Source organism: Loxodonta africana, chromosome 8 (assembly GCF_030014295.1).
Source record: "Loxodonta africana isolate mLoxAfr1 chromosome 8, mLoxAfr1.hap2, whole genome shotgun sequence".
NCBI lineage: Eukaryota > Metazoa > Chordata > Mammalia > Proboscidea > Elephantidae > Loxodonta > Loxodonta africana.
In genome coordinates, this window is record NC_087349.1 from 13,960,866 (window position 1) to 13,984,899 (window position 24,034).

General features: G+C 40.3%; 1 protein-coding gene across 2 annotated transcripts in view; it reads right to left on the reverse strand.

The window, feature by feature from the left end:
* NUP205 (nucleoporin 205) overlaps window positions 1-24,034 on the reverse strand; it is a 77,373-nt gene that overhangs the window by 20,357 nt on the left and 32,982 nt on the right. For both annotated transcript variants that reach the window (XM_064289682.1, XM_064289681.1), the window contains 17 exons: window positions 23,597-23,734; window positions 21,600-21,789; window positions 20,034-20,154; window positions 17,788-17,869; window positions 17,336-17,500; window positions 16,865-16,989; window positions 11,878-11,992; window positions 10,053-10,202; window positions 9,394-9,465; window positions 8,488-8,645; window positions 7,882-7,962; window positions 6,732-6,923; window positions 5,435-5,702; window positions 5,246-5,344; window positions 4,165-4,313; window positions 2,971-3,162; window positions 1,997-2,118 (listed from right to left, as the gene is read on the reverse strand). In XM_064289682.1, coding sequence (XP_064145752.1) covers window positions 1,997-2,118; window positions 2,971-3,162; window positions 4,165-4,313; window positions 5,246-5,344; window positions 5,435-5,702; window positions 6,732-6,923; window positions 7,882-7,962; window positions 8,488-8,645; window positions 9,394-9,465; window positions 10,053-10,202; window positions 11,878-11,992; window positions 16,865-16,989; window positions 17,336-17,500; window positions 17,788-17,869; window positions 20,034-20,154; window positions 21,600-21,789; window positions 23,597-23,734 — 2,419 coding nt within the window. The remainder of the gene's footprint in view (window positions 1-1,996; window positions 2,119-2,970; window positions 3,163-4,164; window positions 4,314-5,245; window positions 5,345-5,434; window positions 5,703-6,731; window positions 6,924-7,881; window positions 7,963-8,487; window positions 8,646-9,393; window positions 9,466-10,052; window positions 10,203-11,877; window positions 11,993-16,864; window positions 16,990-17,335; window positions 17,501-17,787; window positions 17,870-20,033; window positions 20,155-21,599; window positions 21,790-23,596; window positions 23,735-24,034) is intronic.

The window sequence follows — 24,034 nt, forward strand, 5'->3', positions numbered from 1 at the left end:
GAGCCTCTTGGCTCAAGTAAACATATGAGACTATATGGGCAGCTCCTGCCTGGAGGCGAGATGAGAAAGCAGAGGGGGACAGGAGCTGGTTGAATGGACATGAGGAATACAGGGTGGAGAGGAAGAGTGTGCTGTCACATTACGGGGAGAACAGCTAGGGTTACATAGCAAGGTATGTATAAGTTTTTGTATGAAAGACTAACCTGAACTGTAAACTTTCACTTAAAACGCAATAAGTTAAAACAAAAAAAAAAGAAAACATTCTGCATCCCATTTTGGTGAGTGGCATCTGGGTTCTTAAAAGCTGACAAGCGGCCATCTAAAAAAAAAAGAAAAACAAGCGGCCATCTAAGATGCATCAATTGGTCTCAACCCACCTGGAGCAAAAGAGAATGAAAAACTCCAAAGACACAAGGAAAATATGAGCCCAAGACAGAAAAAGGACCACATAAACCAGAGACTCCATCAGCCTGAGGGCGGAAGAACTCAGTGGTGCCCAGCTACCACCAATGGCTGCCCTGACAGCGAACACAATCCCTGATGGAGCAGGAGAAAAGTGGGACGCAAACCTCAAATTCTAGTAAGAAGACCAGGCTTAATGGTCTGACTGACACTGGCCCTCGGAGTCTCTGTTAGCCCAAAACTAAAACCATTCCCCAAGCCAACTCTTCAGACAAAGATTAGACTGTATTATAAGACATACAATGACACTAGTGAGGAGTGTGCTTCTTAGCTCAAGTAGACACATGAGACTATGTAGGCAGCTCCTGTCTGGAAGTGAGATGAGAAGGCAGAGGGGGACAGGAGCTGGTTGAATGGACACAGAAAATACAGGGTGGAGAGAAGGCCTGTGGTGTCACATTGTAGGGAGAGCATCTAGGGTCACATAACAATGTGTGTATAAGTTTAAAAAAAAAAAAAAAAGATGAAAACAAAAGTCATTTGCCCTAAACTTCCCTCTCCTATACTCAAGCCTAAAATGAATCTACACCATCCATTACAAAAAACAAGATTTAATAAGAAAAGGTAGGAGTTAGGTTGTAACATCACTTAACCCTTAGGATTATATCTCAGAACACTATATTAATAAACTATGACTTGTTGCAAATGCTTATATTTAAATTTTTGTCAATTTATATATTAGACAAAACGGTTGCCTGTTGAGAAAGGAGTGAAAGCAGAGTGGAAATGGAAAGGAGGAACTATAGAGAGAGAGGCTTTGTCCCAGTGAGAGGTGATGACAGGCTGAGAATGGAGGCATGTAATTAACTCGCCCTTACTCACCCTACAGTGAAAATAATAACTCTCATGCTTACAGCTTTAAATAGAAATACAAAAATTTTCTCTCCTCTGGTGGTAAAAGTTCTGTAGGTAACGCTGAAAAACTCAAACGGTCAACTTGGCAATGCAACCCTTGAAGAAAATTACTATAACCGACCTAAATGGTATTTATTGCTAGGAGGATTTGTTGAACAAAGCTGTAGCCATGCAGGGGGGAAAAAAGACCCATATTCAAACAACTGCAAAATCTGCTAAAAAGCTTGAAACTTGAGAAAAATTTCACACGAAGCTTTCAAAGCAGCAAGCAGTTGAGAGAAAGAGGAAAAAAATATAAACTCTGAAACCCTTATTCAAGTCAGCAGGAACAGGAAACGCATAACAAATCATAATTTCACAACAAGACTTTAAAAGACCACTTTAGCTGAAAACACGCAGTTCTGCTGAACAAAATGGAGATGGGAAGATACACTTCACTGACAACATTTCTCTCCCACTTCCCCCTTGTATTTCTACTCTAAAATGAAAAGCATTAGGTCCCTACCCACTTCTTCCCTTATTAACCACTTCTACCTACTAGTAAATGGCAGAGGTGTAATATAAAAAAAAAAAAAATCAAGATAAAAGATTCCTGCTCCAACAGAATTCTAAACCAGTGGCAACATTATGTTTGGAATTTCCTTTTTCCTCAGGAATCCTCACTCCTGCGGACACTTACCCCTGAGGATCCGTTTCCGGGCGCATGTCATAAACTTGGCACTGTGCAAGCTGCACGATCACCCCGGCCCTCAGCAGCTCCAAGGTGCCCTGCTGTATCTTAGCCACTCTGGTGAGAAATGCCTACAAAGTTACAGACAGATAGTCACTGCTGCTGAAATCATCACCACGAGCTTACATCAAAATGAGACTCTCTCATTTAAAGATTTCTGATCTTTCAATCACCACTGAAGAGATATTGAGAGCTAGTCAAGAGACGACACCCTACAGCGCATTCCCTGTGGAGTTTCTATGAGGATTCGATGGCAGAGCACACCCGGCGCCTTGCCTGAACCACGCCCTGAAGTAAAGCGCACCTTCTGCACTGCCGCGTGGCTGTGGGAGCAGGGAGCCTGTTTTACTCACGCCTGTATCCCTGGTACGGAGCACCACGCCCGGCACGCAGGAAGGGTTTAATAGCACTCGTTGAACAAATGAGTTAAGGTGGGAAAAAAGAGTTAACCCGAGACTTTAGTGCTTCTATGACTGTGACATCTGTGACATTTTTAACCAGGAGGAAACAGAGAAATGGATACAGATTCGGAGGAAAGAAAGAATTACGTATCGTACAGAAAATCTGCTGCTTCAAGCAGAACCAGCACATCGACACTGGAACGTCCCGCAGGCAACTCACGTCGCCTGGACTTGGCCGTGAGGGGACAGCGTTGCTCCTCGCTCTCCTGAGAGCGCGAGCACTGGGCGTCAGGCTGCCGGCATCAGCAACCAGCCCTGAGGATCACATTAACCCAGCCTTAGCACACTCAAAAAATATATTTCTACCACACATCCCAAATTTAAAACTCTTTAAGTGTGATTACAATTTATGTGACAGAAAGAAATATTTGAAACGTGTGGCTCATTAATTTTCTCTAATGCATCACTAGCCCCAGAGGAAGTGACCTGCTGCTCTACGTTCCAGTGTCTACAGAGCCTTACCATTTTGGATTCGTAGGTATAGAGGGCTTTTAAAAGGGGAGGCTGTGGAGTGAGTAAGCTCTGCAAAGTGCGGTCATCTTCCACCAAGCTGTCCACAAGCACCTTCAAATAGCCGCTGTTGGACAGGTACAGTAGCCACTGCTGCTGCTTCTCCACGGAGACAAGCCGGTCAAGGAGAGCCAGGGCCAGCATCTGAAGGCAGAACACACCAAAGGCCCCAAACTTCACGGAGATGGCAACCCAAGTCAACAACCGCACCTGACTTTATCTGGAAATGCTTTGGAGCTGTCTAACGGGAAGCGAAGGGTCGCTCACAAGACAATTGCCTTATTTTGGCTTTTTGAGAAGTTGAAAACTCTGCATCCAGAAGCTCAATTTATTAACAGAAGTAAAATTTTCAGGGTAAAGTTATACTCCTGAAACAAAATCTAGCACATTAAAATAATGGCATAAAATATATTTAAGCAGAGTCTAGACATTATTTGTTGTAAAAAAAGAAATTTTTTAAAATAGATTTTCTTTTTCTAACTGTAAAGTTTTATATGCTCTTCACATAAAATGTAGAAACCGTGGAAAAGTATGTAAAAAAAATACATAGTCTGACAGACACAGTTAATCCATTCTGGTCTCTCTCCGTCTGGCCTTTTTTCTATGCATAAAATTAATTTAATTCTTTTTTAATATAATTGACAGTTTATTATATAGTTTACTTTTTGCCCTATTTTTAAAAATCTTGGAAACAGGATTTAAATGCAATGTAATTTTCCACTAGCAAGAAGTTATCTTCTCACAGCATGAGCATCAGTACACTATAGTATTTTAAAGAAATAAAAATGTAAATTCTTCTCTCAAAGCATGTAGGCAGAGAAAATACACCCAGCATAAAGGCTACTTATCCAGTAGTCTCTTAACCAAAGAGCTATTAGCACCATCTCTGTTGCTTCTACCAGCATAAGACTAACCTCAAAACTAGCAAAAAGATAATGCTATGGGAAAGTTCTGAACTAATGAAGATTCTGAATGGAATTAAACAAAACGTAGGAAACAAAACACAAGTCCCAAATCAAAGAAGATACACAAACTTACTGCAATGTAATACAGAAAATAATTCTCAGTAAGTAACATCCATGTTTCAATGCGGCCTTGCTTTACACCACAGTAAGTCAAAAGCCATGCTGCACTGGAATACTCTACCCTTCCAATCTCATGGCCATCGCAGGCATCCCGACACACGACTTCCATGAGCGCGGCGCCATAGCTCTCAATGATGGCGATGTTTTCTCGCTGTAACTTACTAAACACGTCTTCAGGGGCTGTCAGCCTCTCCCACATGGTTTTCTTGGCTAAAAAGGTTAAAAGAAAAAACTGAAAACACTCCAGTGAAAAAGCAGTTTGGAAACTGATTATCCCTCATATATAATTAGAAAATGCTCACTACAGTTTAAAGAATAATCAATATTTTAAATATGCATCTTTTGGCCAAGAAATTCTACTCCTGTGAATTTATCCAGAGAAAATCTCACATTACTGCAAAAAGATATCTGTAATACTGTATTTTACCCAAATAACATAAGCCTTCTGCCACTCCCCCTTCTACCCCCGGTATTTTCCTAAGTGTTCTATGCTGCAGCGGGGACAGGGCAGAGCTGACAAACAAATGCAGAAGACGCACATTATTTCTGTAAAAATATGGTACTACTGATGCAAGCTTGAACTGCTAAAGCCTTTTCAGAAGGCTATTTGGTAATGAAAAATGAAAATGTACAAACTCCTTCACATGGAAATTCCGCCATGAAGCATCCTTGGGAAATACTTGCACTGACTGGCATATAAAAGAATATTTGATGCAGCATTGCTTCTGATAGTAAAAAAACAGAAACAATTTAAATGCCTATCACCAAGGAAGATGTTTAAATAAAAGCTACATTTATACCATGGAATACCAAAGCCTTTAGAAGAATCAACTGGACACACCCCGTGACCTGCTACATCACAGCGGAAAGAGAGACGTAGCATACTGCTCAGTGGAACTAGAGGCAAATGAGGAGTCACAAAAGTACAAAAAGCTAAAGGATTATTTGAGGGTTTTATTTGTTTGTTTGCGATACTCATGTACCATTTTCATAAATTTAAAATATTAAACATTCTTCCTAGACTTTAGAGTAAATGCTGTAATGGTCATCTGAAGATTGACTTAGTCAAAATATAGAGAAGTGATTGCTTAAAGTAACCAATCTCTAAAAACAGAAAAGATCAGGAATCACTCTGATTCTACCTGCTTCTAAGGTGTCTGGTTCATCTGGTCTCTGGGCAATCTGTAAGTAATAAAGCAGAGAGCCATACAGGTGAGTCCGCACACGCTGGAATCCACCACCTAGGGAGATTAAATAAGGTGAAAACCTTTTTAATTAAAGTTAAAACAAATACAGAAATTGTCATCTATAGAGAATTTAGATGAAAGAACCTGTCTTCAAAATGAAGTCTAACAGTTTCTTCAATATGATGTGAAGTGAAGAATCTCCAATTGAAGCAAAGTCCACCATGGGGCTCTCTCCAGAAGGAGGCGAGGTGAAAGAAGCATCAAGCATGAAAGCATAGTGGGCCTCTTCAGGTGCCGAGGCTAAGGGCTGCTTCTGTTCCGTGCGGACAGCCTGGCTTAGGTGCGCAGTCAGGGTGAACACCGCGCCTGCCACCACGGGCATTAACTCCTGGGCTGCTTCATCATCCAGTATCTTAGAGTAGAAAGAAAAACCAGAGTACAATTATTAACAAGTTTTGGATGCGTTGAGCTTTCAACCACTGTAAGAAAATGAGAATGGGACTGTACTGTTCAAGGGAAAAAAGCTAATATATGTAGAGAAATTCAAACACGATGCTGGGTAACATGTGTTCTTAGCCAGAAGGGATTGCTATGAGCTTTCCCTCAGGAGGTTTCTTTGGAGATTAATTTAAACGGCCTACCACTACAGACGCCTGCTCAGTAAGCCTGGGGTGGGATCTGTCCACATCCATGTGCCTTTTTTAAGCTCTCCCCGATAACTCTGCTACTCACTCTGGTTGACAGGGATTGCTGTACATTCATCCCTTTCTCAAGAAAAGTCTTTAAAAAAAAAAAAAAAAACTTTACTGTGTTTTTACTGAAAGTTTACACAGCAAACTAGGTTCCCATTTGACAATTCCTACTATACAAACTGTCCAGTGACATTAGTCACGTTGTTCACAACGGGTCAGCGTTCTCTTTAATTGCATTCTGGTTGTTCTGTTTCCAGTGCTTTAGTTTCCTTGCCCCCTTATCTCCTCATCTTTGCTTTAGTTGTTGACCTTTTGGTCTAACACAAATGGTGTTTTAATGGAGCACTGTACTCACAGGTAATATTCTTTATTTTGTGTACCAGTGTGTTACTTCGTTAAAAGGTGACCTCAGGGGATAGATTCAGTTCAGTTTAAAGGCTACCTCAGGGCAATAGTCTCGGGGAGTCCTCTTGTCTCAACTGGTCCAGTAAGTCTGGACCTTTTTAAGAATTTGCGCTTTGTTCCATGTTTTTTTCCTGTTCTATCAGGGTCCATCTTATTGTGGCCCTGATCAGTAGTGTTAGCCAGGCACTGTCTAGATCTTCTCAAGAAAAGTCCTAATATGGACATTGCACAATTCTATTTTACTCCTAATCAAAAATTTTAAAGATTAGGGTGGCACACTCTACTTGTTTATATGCTAGGTAAATGTTTGTTTAGCAGTATAAATGATGTCGGAAGCACGTCACCTTATCATGCACGTCTTGTAAGATGTCACGGATGATCAGCTGCCGGTCTTCTGTCTGAATGAGGTCCTGGGGACAGGCTGTCAGGATAATCTCCACCAGCTGCCTCCAGGACTCCAGGGCATGCCGCTTTGCATGAAGACACTGCAGCAGCTTGTTTCTCCCCACCACGTACTGCAGAATGGTGCTGATCTCCTAGAGCAGCGGAAGCGGAAACCGCACGTTAACACACGGGCAAATAACATCTCACTATTATGGACAGGGTCCGATGTCTAACGTGCAGAAAACGTCTGTAGGATACTGGGGAGCCTACCGCATGCACGTCAGGCACATCTTTTCACATTACATCGATGGCCAACTCATTGCTGCCAAGGTGATTCCAACTCATAGCAACGCTGCAGGAGAGAGTAGAACTGCCCCACAGGGTCTCCAAGGCTGTAATCTTCACGGGAGCAGACTGCCACAACTTTCTCCCGTGGAGCGGCTGGTGGGTTCGTACTGCCGACCTTTTGCTTAGCAGCCAAGTGCTTAACCAATGTGCCACCAGGGCTCCTTATATCATTGGATAGTGCTATGAAAAATGATATACAAGGCTCTAAGTACATACGAACATATGTGTGTACGTGTGTGTGCTTGTGTGTTGAAGGCAGGAGGTGGCATCGGTGGAGATGAGCTTTTTAACCTCATCTTCTTGCTCCCTGCAACTGACTACTTATACATATACTGAAACACTAGAATTGTCTAAAACCTAAGTTCAACGGCAGCTCTCTGACATGTCCTTTATTTCTCTGCCTCCTGCTTTGGCCCAGCCAGCTGTGTTTTCATGTATGTGGTTCTCTCACCTACATTACCCATAACTTCCCCTCTGGGATGACAAGTGACTCTCTCCCACGTCACTGACGGGGAGAACACAAAGTCTAACACACAAATTCTTAAGCAGCCTAGCAGAAAACGTGATTTATTTTGGTATACCAGATATGAACCTCAGTTTACAAAAATTATGAAGTCAAAAGTGAAAAACTTCATTAAATTTTAATTTTTAAGTAGCTCACTAATTAATGGACTACAAGTCAATGTCCTGTTTTATCTTTTGGCCAGCAGATCAAGTAGTTTAACTCGAAGCTGAAGCTAACACATGCTCAGCAGGGCTTACCTCCATTAGTAGGGGTCTCTGTCCTATGGCTGCCATTCCCTGAAGGGCATTGACTTCGGCTACAAGAACCCTGTGAAGAAGCTATATAGTTGGAAAAAGAGAGAAAAACAGGACCATTTCAGACACTGGTAGAGCAGTAGCACCTAGTAATGGTATAAAATGCACTAGAGGGAAAGGTTTCACATACCCTCATGTATAATCTAATAATGGTACTATCCAACATACAGTCAAAAATGGTATCCTTTATGTCCAGGCCTCTGAGGCAGGTAAGTTAATACAAGTACCCTAGGCACCTTCTTCCTACGGGTGAGACCACTGCCGTTTACTGGGTAGATAATTAAATAGCTAAAATCCCTCCAAAGTTCTGGCTGGGTGGGATGACTACTAAGAGGAGATGATGGGAACCTTTCAAGGAAGTAAAGCTAGTGGGGTCTACGTTTCTTCTCCTGGCTGTTTGAAAATGAAAACTGCAGTCCAGTAAGGTAGTAACCAATTTATCTCTCTCAGAAAAAGCAACTATATGGTTATGCTTTTTTTTTTTTTCCTTTTTTGGTGACTCAAAGTCTGAACCACGTGACACTGCAGACACTTTAAACCAATCCTCACCTTCACATTGCAGACTGTCTGTCCCCGTAAGTTCTTGTGTTCACAATTAGCAATAACTTGCTCAATCTGGGCCCGATCAAAGAAATCCAATTGCAAAGGCTCAGGGATCTCCTGGCTGAAGTCAATTGAGTCTAGAATACTCAGAATTTTTCGACGGACTAGGACACAATGAAAAGAAATTCAACTTTACTTGGGGCAGGGAGGAAAAGAGCAAACATCACACTCAGCTCCCTCTCCGTGACAGTGCTACATTCAAGCAGAGCAGCAGTCCAGGAAGTGAAGGCTGTGCTGAAGTTCAAATTTGATTGCATTTCTAATATATCTATTACTACATTTTTCCCAACCTTATCATCATTGTTATAAAAATAAAAATGGCGGGGTGTTGCCATGATAATCCTTTATATAGCCTTCATACAGTTTTTCTATGCCAGTTCAGAATTTATAGACCCAGGTATAGTAATTATCTTGAAGTTTTTAAGGCAATTTAATGTATATGTCTATAAAATAAATAATTGATGGCTTTGAATTATGGAGCTGGTGAAGAATATTGCATATGCCACGGACTGTAAGAAGAATAAACGAGTCTGTCTTGGAAAAAGTACAGGCAGAATGCTCCTTAGAAGCAAGGATGGCGAGACTTCATCTCACCTACTTTGGACGTGTTATCAGGAGGGATCAGTCCTTAGAGAAGGACATTATCCTTGGTAAATTAGAGGGTCCGAGAAAAAGAGGAAGACCCTCAACGAGCTGGATTGACACAGTGGCTACAATGACCAGCTCAAACGTAGCAACAATTGAGAGGATGACACAGGAACGGGCAGCATTTTGTTTTGCTCTACACAGCGCCGCTATAAGTCAGAACCAACAGGATGGTACCTAACAACATTACAAATTCAAAGGCTTTACCTTTTGTAGCAGTGTCAAAGTGAAGGAACCCAGAGACAGACCTATTTTCATCTTCTATTCCTCCTTCACCATCTGTTGGAGCATCAAAAATAGATTAGAAAAATAAGAATATATTCTTAAAGCTACGTTGATTTGGAAGTAACAAACATAAGACAGTTTATTTCTAGGTCAACATTTCTAGGTCAAAAAGCTCTTTGCAAATGGATAATTAAAACGCAAAGACTGATGAGGACTTTCTCCGAACACTCATCTAATTCTTTCCGTCCCTATGGAATCCACTTCACAATTGTAAAGAGGATAATCAGAACTCTAAAAGAGGCAAGACCCAATCATGCCAATGAGATGATTTAAAAAGCTTATGCTTAATTTGCATGTGTGATTTCTACTGAAATAGCTTGGGTCATGCTGGCTCAGTGTGACAAACTCCACTGAACATTTTGTGTATATGACTATAATATAACATGGATGCTTAAAACAATAATCAAGTAACAATCATGAGATGACATTATAGTTTTGTACTTTAAGGAAAAATATCCTAAAAGTGGAAAGAAGTGTTTTGGCCCATGATCACGTACTAAGCCCAAGACTGAGATCTGTACTTGCATTCACATGGGCCACTGGCTGTGCAATAAAGCAAAATCCAATAGTCACATGTTCACCTGAGTATGGTTTCACCGGCATGTCATCCAGTAATAGGTGCAGGAGCCTCTGGGTATGTGACCGTTGCCGATTCAGAGAAGTTACCCTTAGCTCTATTGAGGCGGTCTTCATGAGCCATGACATTTGGTTCAGCATGGATATCTCATATTCTGGAAGTGCAGAAGTTTAGTTTCCCAGAGTAATAACCCAAAATCAGAACAGACCTAACATACCACAACTAATCAGATATCTCCCCATTTAACTTAGTCAATAATTTATTAAACTTAGCGACGCAGTAATTTATCACTGACAACTTACCCCCCCTAAAAAAAAGGTAGCAATGGAAAAGAATAAGTCTATGAAAATTGAGCTAAAGCAAATGAAGAGAAAAAAAAGAATCAAGTTTTCGTTACCAGGATAACTTCGCACAGAGGCACAGCTGGATTATAGCATTAGGACAGAACTTGATGCTTTTAGCAAAGTGAGTAATTCTCAAATATATCTACTTGTAAAAATTTATCATACAGTTTGATGTTAATTTCACAAAATTAATGCATTAAGAGAAATTAAAATAAACCTAGTGTTAAATTGGATAATTTCACACATCTTAAGACGAAGACATTTGGTTTAACACACAACATATGGCGTTAGAAACCACTGATGTATTAGGAGTTTTTGAATCAAATATTATTCTAATATGCCTGGCTTTCAAGTTCTAAATTGTGGCAGTAGAAACATAAAATTCACCAAATAACACTAATATCAATACCAAAAAAAAAAAAAAAAAACCTACTACTATTAATAATAACAAGCAAAGCAAGGTTGATTCTTAGAAAAGAGATACCATAATGAAATCCATCAGCCCAGATTTCCTACACATAAAGATGTTACAAAATGAACTTCTAAAAAATACAACAGGCCACCACTGTCTGGTTATAATCTGAATTTAAAAAACTATTAAAAATCAATTGGAAAGAAATATACAAAACAGAATCCCAGTAAAGCATAGTCAGCCTGGAATTTTATTAGTCTTTCTTTTTAATTAGGTATAAAAGAAGGCTTCTAAAAATTTCTTATATAAACAAAATCTAAGCAGTAAAAATAAAATACACATTGTGAAAATGAAGTGAAAAACACCTTGCAATTAGATAATGTCCAAGGATCTCACACCACCACTCTAAAGCAAATTGGAAGCTGATAGTTACTGGCTGTGAGAATTTATTATGAAATCCATCAGCCCAGATTTCCTAAACATAAAGATAGTACAAAATGAACTAAAAAATACAACAGGCCACCACTATCTGGTTATAATCTCAATTAAAAAAACCGTTAAAAAATCAATTGGAAAGAAATATACAAAACAGAATCCCAGTAAAGCATAGTCAGCCTGGAATAATGGTTTTAGCCTCATCAATAGATTAAGTTATAAATGACTTCTACCATAATTTTAGTTTTCTACTTTTCATTTCAAAACCTGAATTGTCTTCAACATGTACAACATGAAACAAAAGTAAAAGGGAATTTTTATAGTGCAATTTTCATTTGAGACTCTACATTTCTAGAATTTTCTTGTCCCTTCAACACAATCTTCAAATGTTATCTGTTAGCAAGAGAAACAAATTCCATCCTTGACAGGCTATGTCTAAATAATTTTATGCTATCAGTTAAAGCATCAGACTTCTCAGGCCCAAACAAGTGACTCTAGGTAATAAAGCAACAAAATGACTCACATGAAACCAGAATTCCACTACTACCATAGCTGCTCCCCAAACTACTGTACAAATAAAATCACTCAACACTGGACTTATAAATTGCTTATAATAATAAGGGAAAATCACGTCCTACCTCTGTTAGAAAAAGGTAGATGTTGCAATTGAGAAAATAAAAAATCCTGGCTGGTTCTCAAGTACCTCATGGTAGGGCCAGACGTGTCAGAACAGGCACATAACTGATATATCACCTAAATAATTAAGAAAACAGCAAAATCAGGTCTTCTGCGTTTTAAGGTAACAAAATACAAACTTAGATCTACTAAACGGAAATGAAGACCCATCAACAACTCATGAAAAATGGATAAACGCATGTGTTAAATGTAAGCTCAGAATTATAAGCAGTCCCTAGCCCCCCACCTCAAGAGAATGTACTGGAATACAATTGAGAATGCTGACGGCATTATTATGGTACTAACCTTGTAATCGCTCTAAAAACATACTTATTTTTTTAACCTTGTAATCGCTCTAAAAACATACTTATTCATATATACACATATAATTAATTTAAAAGTTTTAGCATTTTAACTGTTATTAACAGCAAATTACTTAGAATTAACTTCTAAGAACCATAGTTGTATTATCCCAATTTCAGGAGAGTGATAAATTTACTTGGATTAAAGCAATTGAAGAAATTACAAAAAAAAAAACCCAAAAATTCAATTATATAACAAATATAAACTTATCCAACTAAACAAAAACTTTACAGAAAACAATACATTTGGGGGTAAAACGTTTTTATGTCAAATATAAGAAAAACAAGTAGTTATACATAAATACTTCTGTTACAAATGTGAATATTACAAAGATCCAAATAGATCAAATGGCAAAGATGCTTCATAAGAGAAAAAATAAAATAGCCTCAAAGGAAAATCTTCATCTTGTTCAGTAATAAAAAAAAAAAAAAATTAAGGCAATTATCAGGCACTATTTTACATCTTGCAAATTGGCAAAATTTTAAATTGTAAAAGCAAACCCCAGTATTTGGCAAAGTGGCAGTAAAAACCTTCATTCGTGGGTGATTCGCTAATTAAATGCATTCTGCTGACCTGGCGCTTTAGATTCACCTATGACTGGCACCACTAAGAGCCGGTATAATTGCTAGTTATTGACCAGTTCAAATTTAAAGTCATAAAACTGTTCACATCCTTTGACCTAGTAATCCCATGCCTGTAAATACATTACTTAAAAATACATAAAACAAGAAAAGGTAGCTAAAGGTGTTCACAAGAGCAGAGCAGAAAACTGGGAACGATCTAACGGTAACTAACATTGCAGCAGTACTGGAAGCTAACACGTCGGGGGCGGGGGGATGTGTACACTAAGCACAACTAAAGAATATGTATATACACGAGGAAAAACACAAGAAAGAACACAAGGTAAACCAAACAGTTCTGTTGCAGATAACATGCCCTTTTCCAAACAGCTTTGATATCGTTTTAATACTCTACGAGCAAATAAAAACTTAATAAGCTAATATTACATCTGTCAAAACAAAACAAACTCCTTACACTTAGCAGAGATCAAGTTAAGAAAACAGAATAGATGCTCAAAGATGTGGGCGAGGTAATACTCCTAGAGGGCAGAAGACACCAAGAGTGAGCCGAGACAACCTACTATACACTACGGTGGTCACAACAGCCTGGTACTGGTACAATGACAGGTAACGTTGACCAATGGAACAGAATTGAGAACCCAGATGTAAATCCATCCACCTACAGTCACCTGATCATCAACAAGGACCCAAAGTCCATTAAATGAGGAAAAAACAGTCTTTTTAATAAATGGTTCTGGCAATCCTGGATGTCTATCTACAAAAAAATGAACACAGGACCCACACCTCACAAAAACTAACTCAAAATGGATCAAAGACCTAAATATAAACCCAAAAACCAAGAAGTTTACATAAGTAAAAATAGGACCGACACTAGAGGCCCTAATACACAGCATTAACAGGATACAAACCACAACCAACAACACACCAGCTCCAGAGAATAAGCTAGGTAACTGGGATCTTCTAAAAATTAAACACTTATGCTCATCAAAAGACTTCATCAAAAGAGTAAAAAGAGAACCTACAAACTGGGAAAAAATATTTGGCTATTACAAATCAGACAAAGGTCTAATCTTTAAAATCTACAAGAAAATCCAACACCTCTACAACAAAAGGAAACCCTAGTGGTGTAGTGGTTAAGTGCTACGGCTGCTAACCAAAGGGTCAGCAGTTCAAATCCACCAGGCGCTCTTTGGAAACTCTATGGGGCAGTTCTGCTCTGTCCTATAGGGTAGCAATGAGTCAGAATCGACTCGACGGCACTGGGATTGGTTTTGGTTTGGTCTACAACAAAAAGACAAATAATCCAATTAACAAACAGGCAAAGGAAATGAACAGATACTTCATCAAAGAAGACATTCACTTGGCCAAAAGACACATGAGGACATGCTCACAATCTCTAGCCATTAGAGAAATGCAGATCAAAACCACAACGAGATACCATCTCACCCCGGCATTACTGCCACAAATTAATAAAACAGGAAATAAGAAATGTTGGAGAGGCTGCGGGGAGATCGGAACTCTCATGCACTGCTGGTGGGAGTGCAAGATGATACAACCATTTTGGAAAACGATATGGCACTTCCTTAGAAAGCTAGAAATAGAAATACCAACTGACCCAGCAATTCCACTCCTAGGAATATATCCTAGAGAAATAAGAGACATCACACGGACAGACATATGCATACCCATGTTCACTGCAGCATTGTTCACAATAGCAAAAAGAGATGGAAACAACCTAGATGCCCATCCACAGATGAATGGATAAACAAACTGTGGTACATACACACAATGGAATATTATGCAAAGATAAAGAACAACGATGAGTCTGTGAAGAATCTCATAACATGGATGCATCTGCAGGACATTACGCTGAGTGAAATAAGTCAGTCACAAAAGGACAAATACTGTATGAGACCACTACTGTAAATACTCATGAAAAGGTTTACATACAAAAAGAAACAATCTTTGATGGTTATGATGGAGGGAGGGGGTGGGGATGGAAAAACACCTAATACACAATAGGTAAGTAGAAGCTTTGGTGAAGGGTAAGACCGTACACAACACTGGGGAAGCCAGCACAACCTGTACAAGGCAAGGTCATGGTAGCTCCACAGACACATCCAAACTCCCAGAAGGACCAAATTGCTGGGCTGAGGTCTGTGGGCACCACGGTCTTGAGGAATTATCTAGCTCAATTGGCATAACATAGTTTATAAAAAATACGTTCTACATTCTACTTTGGTGAGTAGCGTCTGGGGTCTTAAGAGCCTATGAGCGGCCATCTAGGATATTCCACTGGTCTCAACCCCTCAGGACAAGGAAGAATGAAGAATACTAAAGACACAAGGGAAAGATTAGTCCAAAGGACTGATGGACCACATTTAACACGACCTCCACCAGAGTGAGTCCAGTACAACCGGATGGTGCCTGGCTGCCTCTACTGACTGCTCTGACAGGGATCACAATAGAGGGTCCCGGACAGAGCTGGAGAAGAATGTAGAACAAAATTCTAACTCAAAAAGAAAGACCAGACTTGCTGGCCTGAAAGAGACTGGAGAAACCCTGAGAGTATGGCCCCCAACACCCTTTCAGCTCAGTAACGACGTTACTCCTGATGTTCACCCTACAGCCAAAGACTGAACAGGCCCGTGGAACAAAATAAGACTAAAGGGGCACACCAGCCCTGGGGCAGGGACTGGAAGGCAGGAGAGAACAAGAAAGCTGGCAATAGGGAACTCGGGGTTGAGAAGGGAGAGTGCTGACAATGTCATGGGGCTGTTAACCAACGTCATAGAACAACGTGTGTACTAACTGTTTGATGAGAAACTAGCTTGTTCTGTAAATCTTCATCTAAAGTACAATTAAAAAAAAGAAAAAAAAAAGAGTGAGCTGAGAAAGCACTACAAGCCATATCGCTAAGGTGTGCCCCATATCCTTTCCAGCACCAACGACCAGTGAGGGACATTCCCTATCCTTAAAGAGACGAGAGCAAAGGCACAAGGCTCAGGCTCAACGTCCTCACCCACCTGCCTTGTATCACAGGATGATGAAGGTATCAAAACGTCCAAATACTTTCCTTTGCTACAATCAAGTTTTTTTTAACTAACAAGCTCTTCTTAGTGGCTTAAGTCCCTTTTGAAGCAGAGTGAAATATAAAATACTCATTAAAAGCAGGGTGGTGCTTGTTGTTACAATGCAGATTCTGATTCAGCGGGTCAGGAGTGCAGGCTGAGATTCCACACAAACAAGCTCCCAAGTAGGTGAGGCTGAAGATTCTGGTCTACAGACCACATTTGGGGTAGGAAGGTCACATTATTGTTGTTGGGTTATGTCTAGCCAATTCCGACTCATAGTGATCCCATGTGACAGAACAGAACTGCTCCGTAAGGGTTTTTTAGGCTGCCAGATCTTTATCCCATGGAGCCATTGGTTGGGTTGGAACCACCAACCTTTCAGTTAGCAGCCGAGTGCTGAACCGTTGCGCCAGTAGGGCATATGTTATAAACAGGTAGGTTGCTGGTACAGTCATGACTTGTCTGGCATGTGCTCTCTGGTGGCCAGATTCTCCTCCCTCTCCCTCTCTCCATTCCCTTTTGGACTTCAACCTGGCTTCCCTCACTCACTTCACCTGCCTACCTCCTTTGCTGAGAGGATTAAGCCTATGGATTGCTACTACCGAAATGGATCAAATTCTGTAACATGAAGCTAAAATGCACAGCAAGTTTGCTCCCTGTTGAGGAAGAGAGCTGATTTTGGTGCACAAGAAGACCCAGCTGCGGTGCTTACAGAGAAGGGCTGTCTGGACTGCCAGAGGACAGGAAAGTAAAGAATTACTAGAAGCAAAAAGGAGGATAACAAGGGAAAATGTCCAAGCACCTGGAAGTGACTGTTGCGTTCCAACTACTAAACGAACTCACTGCAGCTCAGTCCACTCACGTCTGTAGTGCACTCAAGCATTCAGCGAAGCATCTTCTACTGAGTCTACACAGCGCAGTCTTGCGCTTACCTGGTAACACAGCTCGGCGAGCTGAGGAGACTCTCTCACTGCCACCGGGCCGGTCCTCCCCTCGGTTCCTTTCTCCAAGATGTTTAAGATGGCGTGGAGGCACGTCCGAGGGCAGCCTAGCACTCCTGCACAAAATCAAGAGGAAATCCAACAGTTTTTTTTTTTTTTTTAAACAATGTCTGCATTAAAAACCTTCAATTACCTTACTAAAGTTAAATTCTATAAACACACCCTCTCCCATAAACATTCTTTCCAATTCTGATACAGAAAATTAATGACCACTAATTTTGACTAAGGTTCGTTTTGTCCAGTCTTGACCTAAGTCCTAAAGACTGACCATCACATCACCTTTCATGTACCATTTCCTTCTTTCAGTGTATTACCCCATGGGCCCAGAATTCAATAAACAAACATTTAAATATAGATATGGAAATGTGTATTTATAAAAGCCTATGTGTCTTATGGCCGTACCTGGGTCTTGTAGGTTTGTGGTACTGACCGGCTTCTTTAGCTCAAAGCCCAGCAGGTAGAGAGCAAGATTCGGTGGGTTGCGCTCCAGAGAGGTGATGAGAAGATTCAAGATGTGGATTCTTGTTTCATGATGGATTACAGCTAATTTCTTTTCAAATTCTGATCCTTAATTTGGAAATCATAAAACAATAAAAAAGTTAGCAGAAGCTAAATTTTAAAACATAAAACGTTTATTTCAAATTCCGTGTTTTTTATTTAGTTTCCGTTTACCTGATTAGTCATTAAATTAGTTTCCGATTTGTTCAAAGATGCCTCCCAAAAGCTTTATACATTTATTCTAGCAAATTCTCCATTCTTCTCACATTACCACTAGATAGTTAATAGTTTCGAGTTTTTTTCCTTACAGCAAGTATTTATACAAAGTAAAACATGCATGTTAATCTAAGGCATACCCTCTTCTAGGCGTACAAATTCTTCTGCGTCTTCACTATCCAAACACTCCACAAATCCAGCCATCAGCTTCTGACTTACACTCTGAAATCATGTAAATAGAAAATGACAAATTATAAAAAGTTTCCAAATATTAGAGAAACTATGATAAATGTGGTGTACGTTTATAAACATTTATCTGTAAAAAGAAAAGGCAAATGTGCTCCAGACAAAGTATTTAGGCCTTAGTTTTGTTTTTTTTTTTTAATTCATAGAAAAAAAATCAATTCCTTAAATCGCCGTAAGTTAATTCTCCATAGAAATAATTAAAGGAACAAAGATTTCAAAACTTAATTGGTTTCAAAACTTGCTTGCCTAACTTTCCTTCCCAAAGAATCAAACTACTTTAAAAATAACATTAAATGGCTGTGTCGTGACCTCTTCATTAGCTACTCAGTGCTATAAGCTCTTGACTAACACAAAAGACAAAACTCTCATCTTCTCTCTTTAGAAAGGTGTTACCACCAGTTTTATATTTCTGGGCTGAGATTGGATACTCCTCATATTCTTTAGAAGTTTAGCAGAATGCTAAAATTGGTAATAATAATTTATACTAAAATGAATGTTAGCAAACTGAAAACCTTCAACTTCAGTGTCCAATGATTATAGATATCACTTGGTTTCTTGGCTGATTTCATGATGCTCACCCAAAAGCCACCGATTAAATGTACATATATTATTATAAATAGTGGCCCTCAACCTGGGAAGTGCCACCACTCCACGGGGCCCTTGGAGTACACAGGGCATTTTGACTGGAGGTTCCCATGGACACATAGTAAGCAGGGGACCTGGGCTGTTAAGCGTCAGTCACACACAAAATGAAGAACTCTCCCACCCAAAATGCCACAACAGTCCCAGTTTTAAAACACTATGAAGGAGTAAATGGTAAAATCCTTCCACTAGCCAAAGCAGTGATTTCCAATGTAAACAAACAGACAAAAAAAATGGTGGCCCTGCAGGACTGAGTAGAACTGCCCCATAGGGTTTCCAAGACTGTAATCTTTATGTGAGCCAACTGCTACATCTTTTTCCAGGAGCAGCTGGTGGGTTCAAACCGCTGATCTTCTTGTTAGCAGCCAAGTGATTAATCATTGTGCCAGCAGGGCTCAACATAAAGATACGATGAGATAAATGTCTATAACGAGGGAAAAACTAGCAGAATTCCCAATTGTAGCTATTCAGTGAAAAGAAATATAACTATTATAAATTGAAAAAACACTTAAAAACACTCTACACCCCCGAAACTATGGCCGCCCTGATGTACTGTTAACCCAGAACCACAACCATTCCCAAAGCCCACTCTTCAGACAAAAGTTAGACAGCCTATAAAACAAAAAATACCATACGAGGACTGTGCTTCTGAGTTCAGTCAGATATACAACACCAAATGGGCAGCTCTTGTCCAAAAGCAGGATGAGGAGGCAGAAAGGGATAGGAACTGGTTGAATGGACACAGGAAACCCAGAGTGGAAAGGGGGAGTGTGCCGTCACATTGTGGGGATTGCAACTAATGGTACAAAACAATATGTGTATCAATTTTTGTATGAGGCATTAACTTGAACTGTAATCTTTCACCTAAAGCACAATAAAAAAAAAAAATCACTCTCTGTGAAGAACGGGGTTGGAAAAGTGCAAGAGAGATGGGGGCAAGTTTTTGCCACATTTCAAATAATCTCGCCTTCCATAAAGTCATGAAGTTCAAAGATCAAGATTTTTACCTAAAAACACTTTGAGTCAACACATTTTTTTGAAACAGATCCTAGATGTAGCACCGTAAGGGAAAAAACCCAAAAAACCCACTCTACAGCATAGTATCAAATGAACTGACACAGGTGTGGATCCCCAGAAAACCACAAAAGCAGGTAACTCACAACAGTGAATCACATTCAGGAATTGCAGGGGCCCCCTTAGAACAGAGGCAACTGATGGAGGGGGAAACAGAGACAGAAAACACAAACAGAAGCTGCACCTACGAACCCAATCACTTCAATGTACCAAGAGTTGCAGCAAGCAGTCCCCTTAGGCTAACAGCCACACACACGCTTACCACTGTAAATAGTATTATCCTCAAATATAAATCACGGCCTGGTACATAAATTTACTTAGTACCTTTCCACAAACAAGAATATGATTCCTCCACAGACACTGTGACTTTGCACATGCGCAGAACGCACCCAAGAACGACGATGACAACGACGGGGTCAGTTACCTGGTCGTGTGTGAAATCTCCGACCAGCTTTATCTGAATATTGGAGTTGCAGGAGATACAGCAGAGGATCTTGGCACTCTCGAAGGCCAGCTCAGGGTTAGTATTGCCGTGATAGAGGTATCTTTAAAGGGAGAAACCGTTTGAAGAACAAGGTGAGGAAACTGAGTGGGTTCTGCCTACTCACAATAAAGAACACCTAGAACCCGGGCTTCCCCTGGCCCAAACGGCCCTTTTGGGTGAATGGGAAAGCGGCTGTCCTTTAGGGAGATACAGCCAGAATGCAGGAGCCCTGCCTGCACTTCAGCCCCGTCAGCCAGTAATCCTTGATTTAGTGGCTAAGTAGCAAACCATACACCAGACTCAACAATAAGGAATAAATCTAAACTGATTGAACAATGTTTCAATCTTCCCTGTAAGTTTACATATAGATAAACGTTCTAATAATTTTATGACACAAGTATGTTTATTACGGAAAACTTGGAAGCATGTGAAAGCATTAAGAAGAAATTAACGTCAAGCACACAATCCAGAGAGCCACTTCTAACTCATTCGCATCCTCTATTTTGTTACTTAATATCTGATCGAATTATTAAAAACTCTTTAAAATAAGAGCTGTAGTGGCTATATAACAATTCATAATTTACTTAACCATTTTCTATTGAATCATCAGATTGATTCCAATTTTTTTACAATTAAATATGAATTCCCATTTTTTACTATTACAAACAAAGGCAAAATGAATCTTTTCAACAGTAAACCCACTGCCGTCAGGTCGATTCGGACTGACAGCAACCCTGCAGGACCAATGAGAACTGCCCCAGAGGGTATCCAAGGCCATAATCCTTACGGAAGCAGGCTGCCACATCTTTCTCTCATGGAGTGGCTGGTAGGTTCCAGCTGCCAACCTTTCTGTTAGCAGCTGAGCACTTAACCACTGCGCCACCTGGGGTCCTTTGTACATTATAAATCTCTAACTAGTTGAACAAGATTATGGTCAAATTAAAAGCTAACTGTTATCAAGGAACGTGGGGAAATTTTTGAGTCTTTACTACTAAAAAAATACATTCTCTCAATCTGCAAATACATGACTGATACAGAAATGCCATGACTGAACAATCTGACTAATCGACCTGTGACTCTCCTTTTGTACAGAAAAAACGATTGTAATGTTTCCGTTTATTCATTCATTTAACATTTACCTTGTTCATTTAGTTTTGGGTAAGTAACACATTCATGTGGTATAAAATTCAAAAATATTAAAGGATATACATAGTGAAAATTTTATTTCCAAACATCCAATTTCCCTGCAGGACACAGACAAGTTTAAGATGATGTCATGTTAGTCTTGGACATTTTTAGGGCATAAAATAAACAGGAAGAAGAAAAGAAATGATAAGGTTCACAGTAATTAAAATCAGAGGGGCTAGAGAAGCCAAGGTAAGAATGAGGCCTGCCCCCAACAAAGGCAGGAAATAAACACACTAGGGATCGCACCAGATCTGGAAATCAAAGCTAGAATGCCTACCTGAACACGTCATCATTTCTCTACCTACAGATGTGCCTTACCTGGCAATGTTCACCACGTTGTCTGCCTTCTTAGTTCTCGGATTGATTCCCTGTAATAGCTGTTCTAAAGGAGAGACTATCAGAGCCAGCTGACTCTCCCTTAGAAGGTCCATGAAGAGATTTTCCTTCTGCAGTGTAAGATTGAGCAGTGCCAGGCAATGCTGAACCGCCTTCTCCAAGTGTTTCTTCCCTATAAACCAAAAATGAAATGAGAAAGTCCTATATAATCTTAGAAACTCATAGGCAACTCTTATGGAAACCAGATAAAGGACATGTTCTACATTTAAAAGCCTCCCAATTTTTCAAACTTTCAGAAGCAACTTTGCAAAGGTTATTTTTGTGATCCAGATGACTTTTATGAGATGGCTTCTCAAGTCATTTCTTCTGTACTTCTTCTCTGGTTATCTAAAACGCTGGTTCTCAACCAGGGCAACTTCGTCCCTCAGGGGACATTTGGCTAAGTCTGGAGACACTTGGTTGTCACAACCGATGACCTGCTGCAGCCATCTAGTGGGTAGAGGGCTACAATGCACAGGACAGCACTCACAATGAACGGTTATTCAGCCCCAAATGCCAACAGTGCCAAGGACAAGAATCCCTGACTTAGACTAAGACATATTCATCGTGGAAAATTTGGGAAGTAAAGGGAAATGTAAACAAGGACCACCTATAATCCTACCACTCAAATTTAAAATTTTAGCTCGTTTCTTCCCAGTTTCTTATCTGTACGTTCTGGTTCCACAGCTACAGTTCATGCGTTTAGGATGTGTCTATTCTCATTTAGAGCACAGTCACCTTACGAAGACGCAACATAGCACAGTGTGAAAAAGCCTGGGCTCTGGAGCCAAGCTGCCTAGGTTCAAATCGCTGCTCTGATACTTCCTGGGGAAAGATATGTAACCATTTTTGTATCAGTTGCCTCACCTGTGACGTGGAAATAGTAAAACCTACCACCTAGGGCTTCTGTGTAGACTGAGTTAATACACGCAATAAGCTTGTAAAAGAGCCAGATCCATAGTGTTACGGGTTAAATTCTGTCCCCCAAAATCTCTGTCAACTTGGCTAGGTCATGATTTCCAGTATTAGATGACTGTCTACCGTTCTGTCATCTGATGTGATTTCCTTCTGTGTTGTAAATCCTAATCTCTACCTGTGCTTGATGAGGCAAGATCAGATTATGCTAAAGAGAATTAGGGTGGGATGTAACACCCTTACCAGGTCACATTCCTGAGTCAATGTAAAGGGAATTTCCCTGGGGCATGACCTGCATCACCTTTTATCTTACAAGAGATAAAAGGAAAGGGAAGTGAGCAGAGAGGGGGGACCTCATACTACCAAGATAGCAGAGGCTGGGAGCAGAACATGTCCTTTGGACCCGAGGTTTCTGTGCAGACGCTTCTAGACCACGGAAAGACTGATGACAAGGACCTTTCTCCAGAGCCCACAGAGAGAGAAAGCCATCCCCTGGAGCTGGTGCCCTGAATTTGGACTGCTCGCTTACTACTGCGAGAGAATAAAGTTCTGCTTGTTGAAGCCATCCAGCTGTGGTATTTCTGTTATAGCGACCCCAGACAACTCAAACACATAGTAAGCACTCAAAAAATGTTAGTAACTAGTTGTTATAATAACGTTAAATAAAATGTATTGAACACTTGCTATGTATCAGGCACTACAGTGACAGCCTTTATAAATACCACAGGGAAAAACAAAAACAAGTATTTTAAATTTCAAGTTAGGCATGGTAGAAGTGATAGAAAGGTAACTGTAATTACCTACAAAAGACCCTGCAGTGAGAGACAGTGCCAGTGAGGGTCTCTGTGCTTCAGTCTATTTTCACTTACATTTTCATCGTGTGACTCACTGAAGCCACCACTGTAGATACAGAGAGAACCTCACCGTGGAAGAGAACTTCAGAGACGATCTACCTCAAACCCTCGGTTTACAAAACATGAAATTATCAAAACTGTCTACGATCATAAAGACATCCCAGCACATACCAGGGAAAGGCGCATAGGTGTCGAGCTGCTTGACTCCTTCTTCCAGCAAGCTCAGAGCAAGCTCCAGCATGGGTGACTCGTTCAGAAGATGATACATCAGGCTGAATCCAGGGGGCTTGTAGGCTATGATTTCTTCTCCTGGACGGAACACAGCATATCCAAGAAATGACAAACTCATCTTTTTGTCACACACTTGATTTACATGAAATATCTGAGCATCTAAACAGATGAAGGCGAGTCTCAATTTGGACACAACGACACGGATCACAGGCAGCAGCAGTTCCCACAGGGCTGAGCTGCACACAGTCACCCGCCACATGCTAACTCATTAAGGTATCTGTAAGGCAGGGTCCTTGGTCTTTCATTCAGTAACATTTAGTTTTACTTTCTCCTACTGGAAACAATTATGGCAACGTAACAAAAAAGATTAACTTCTAA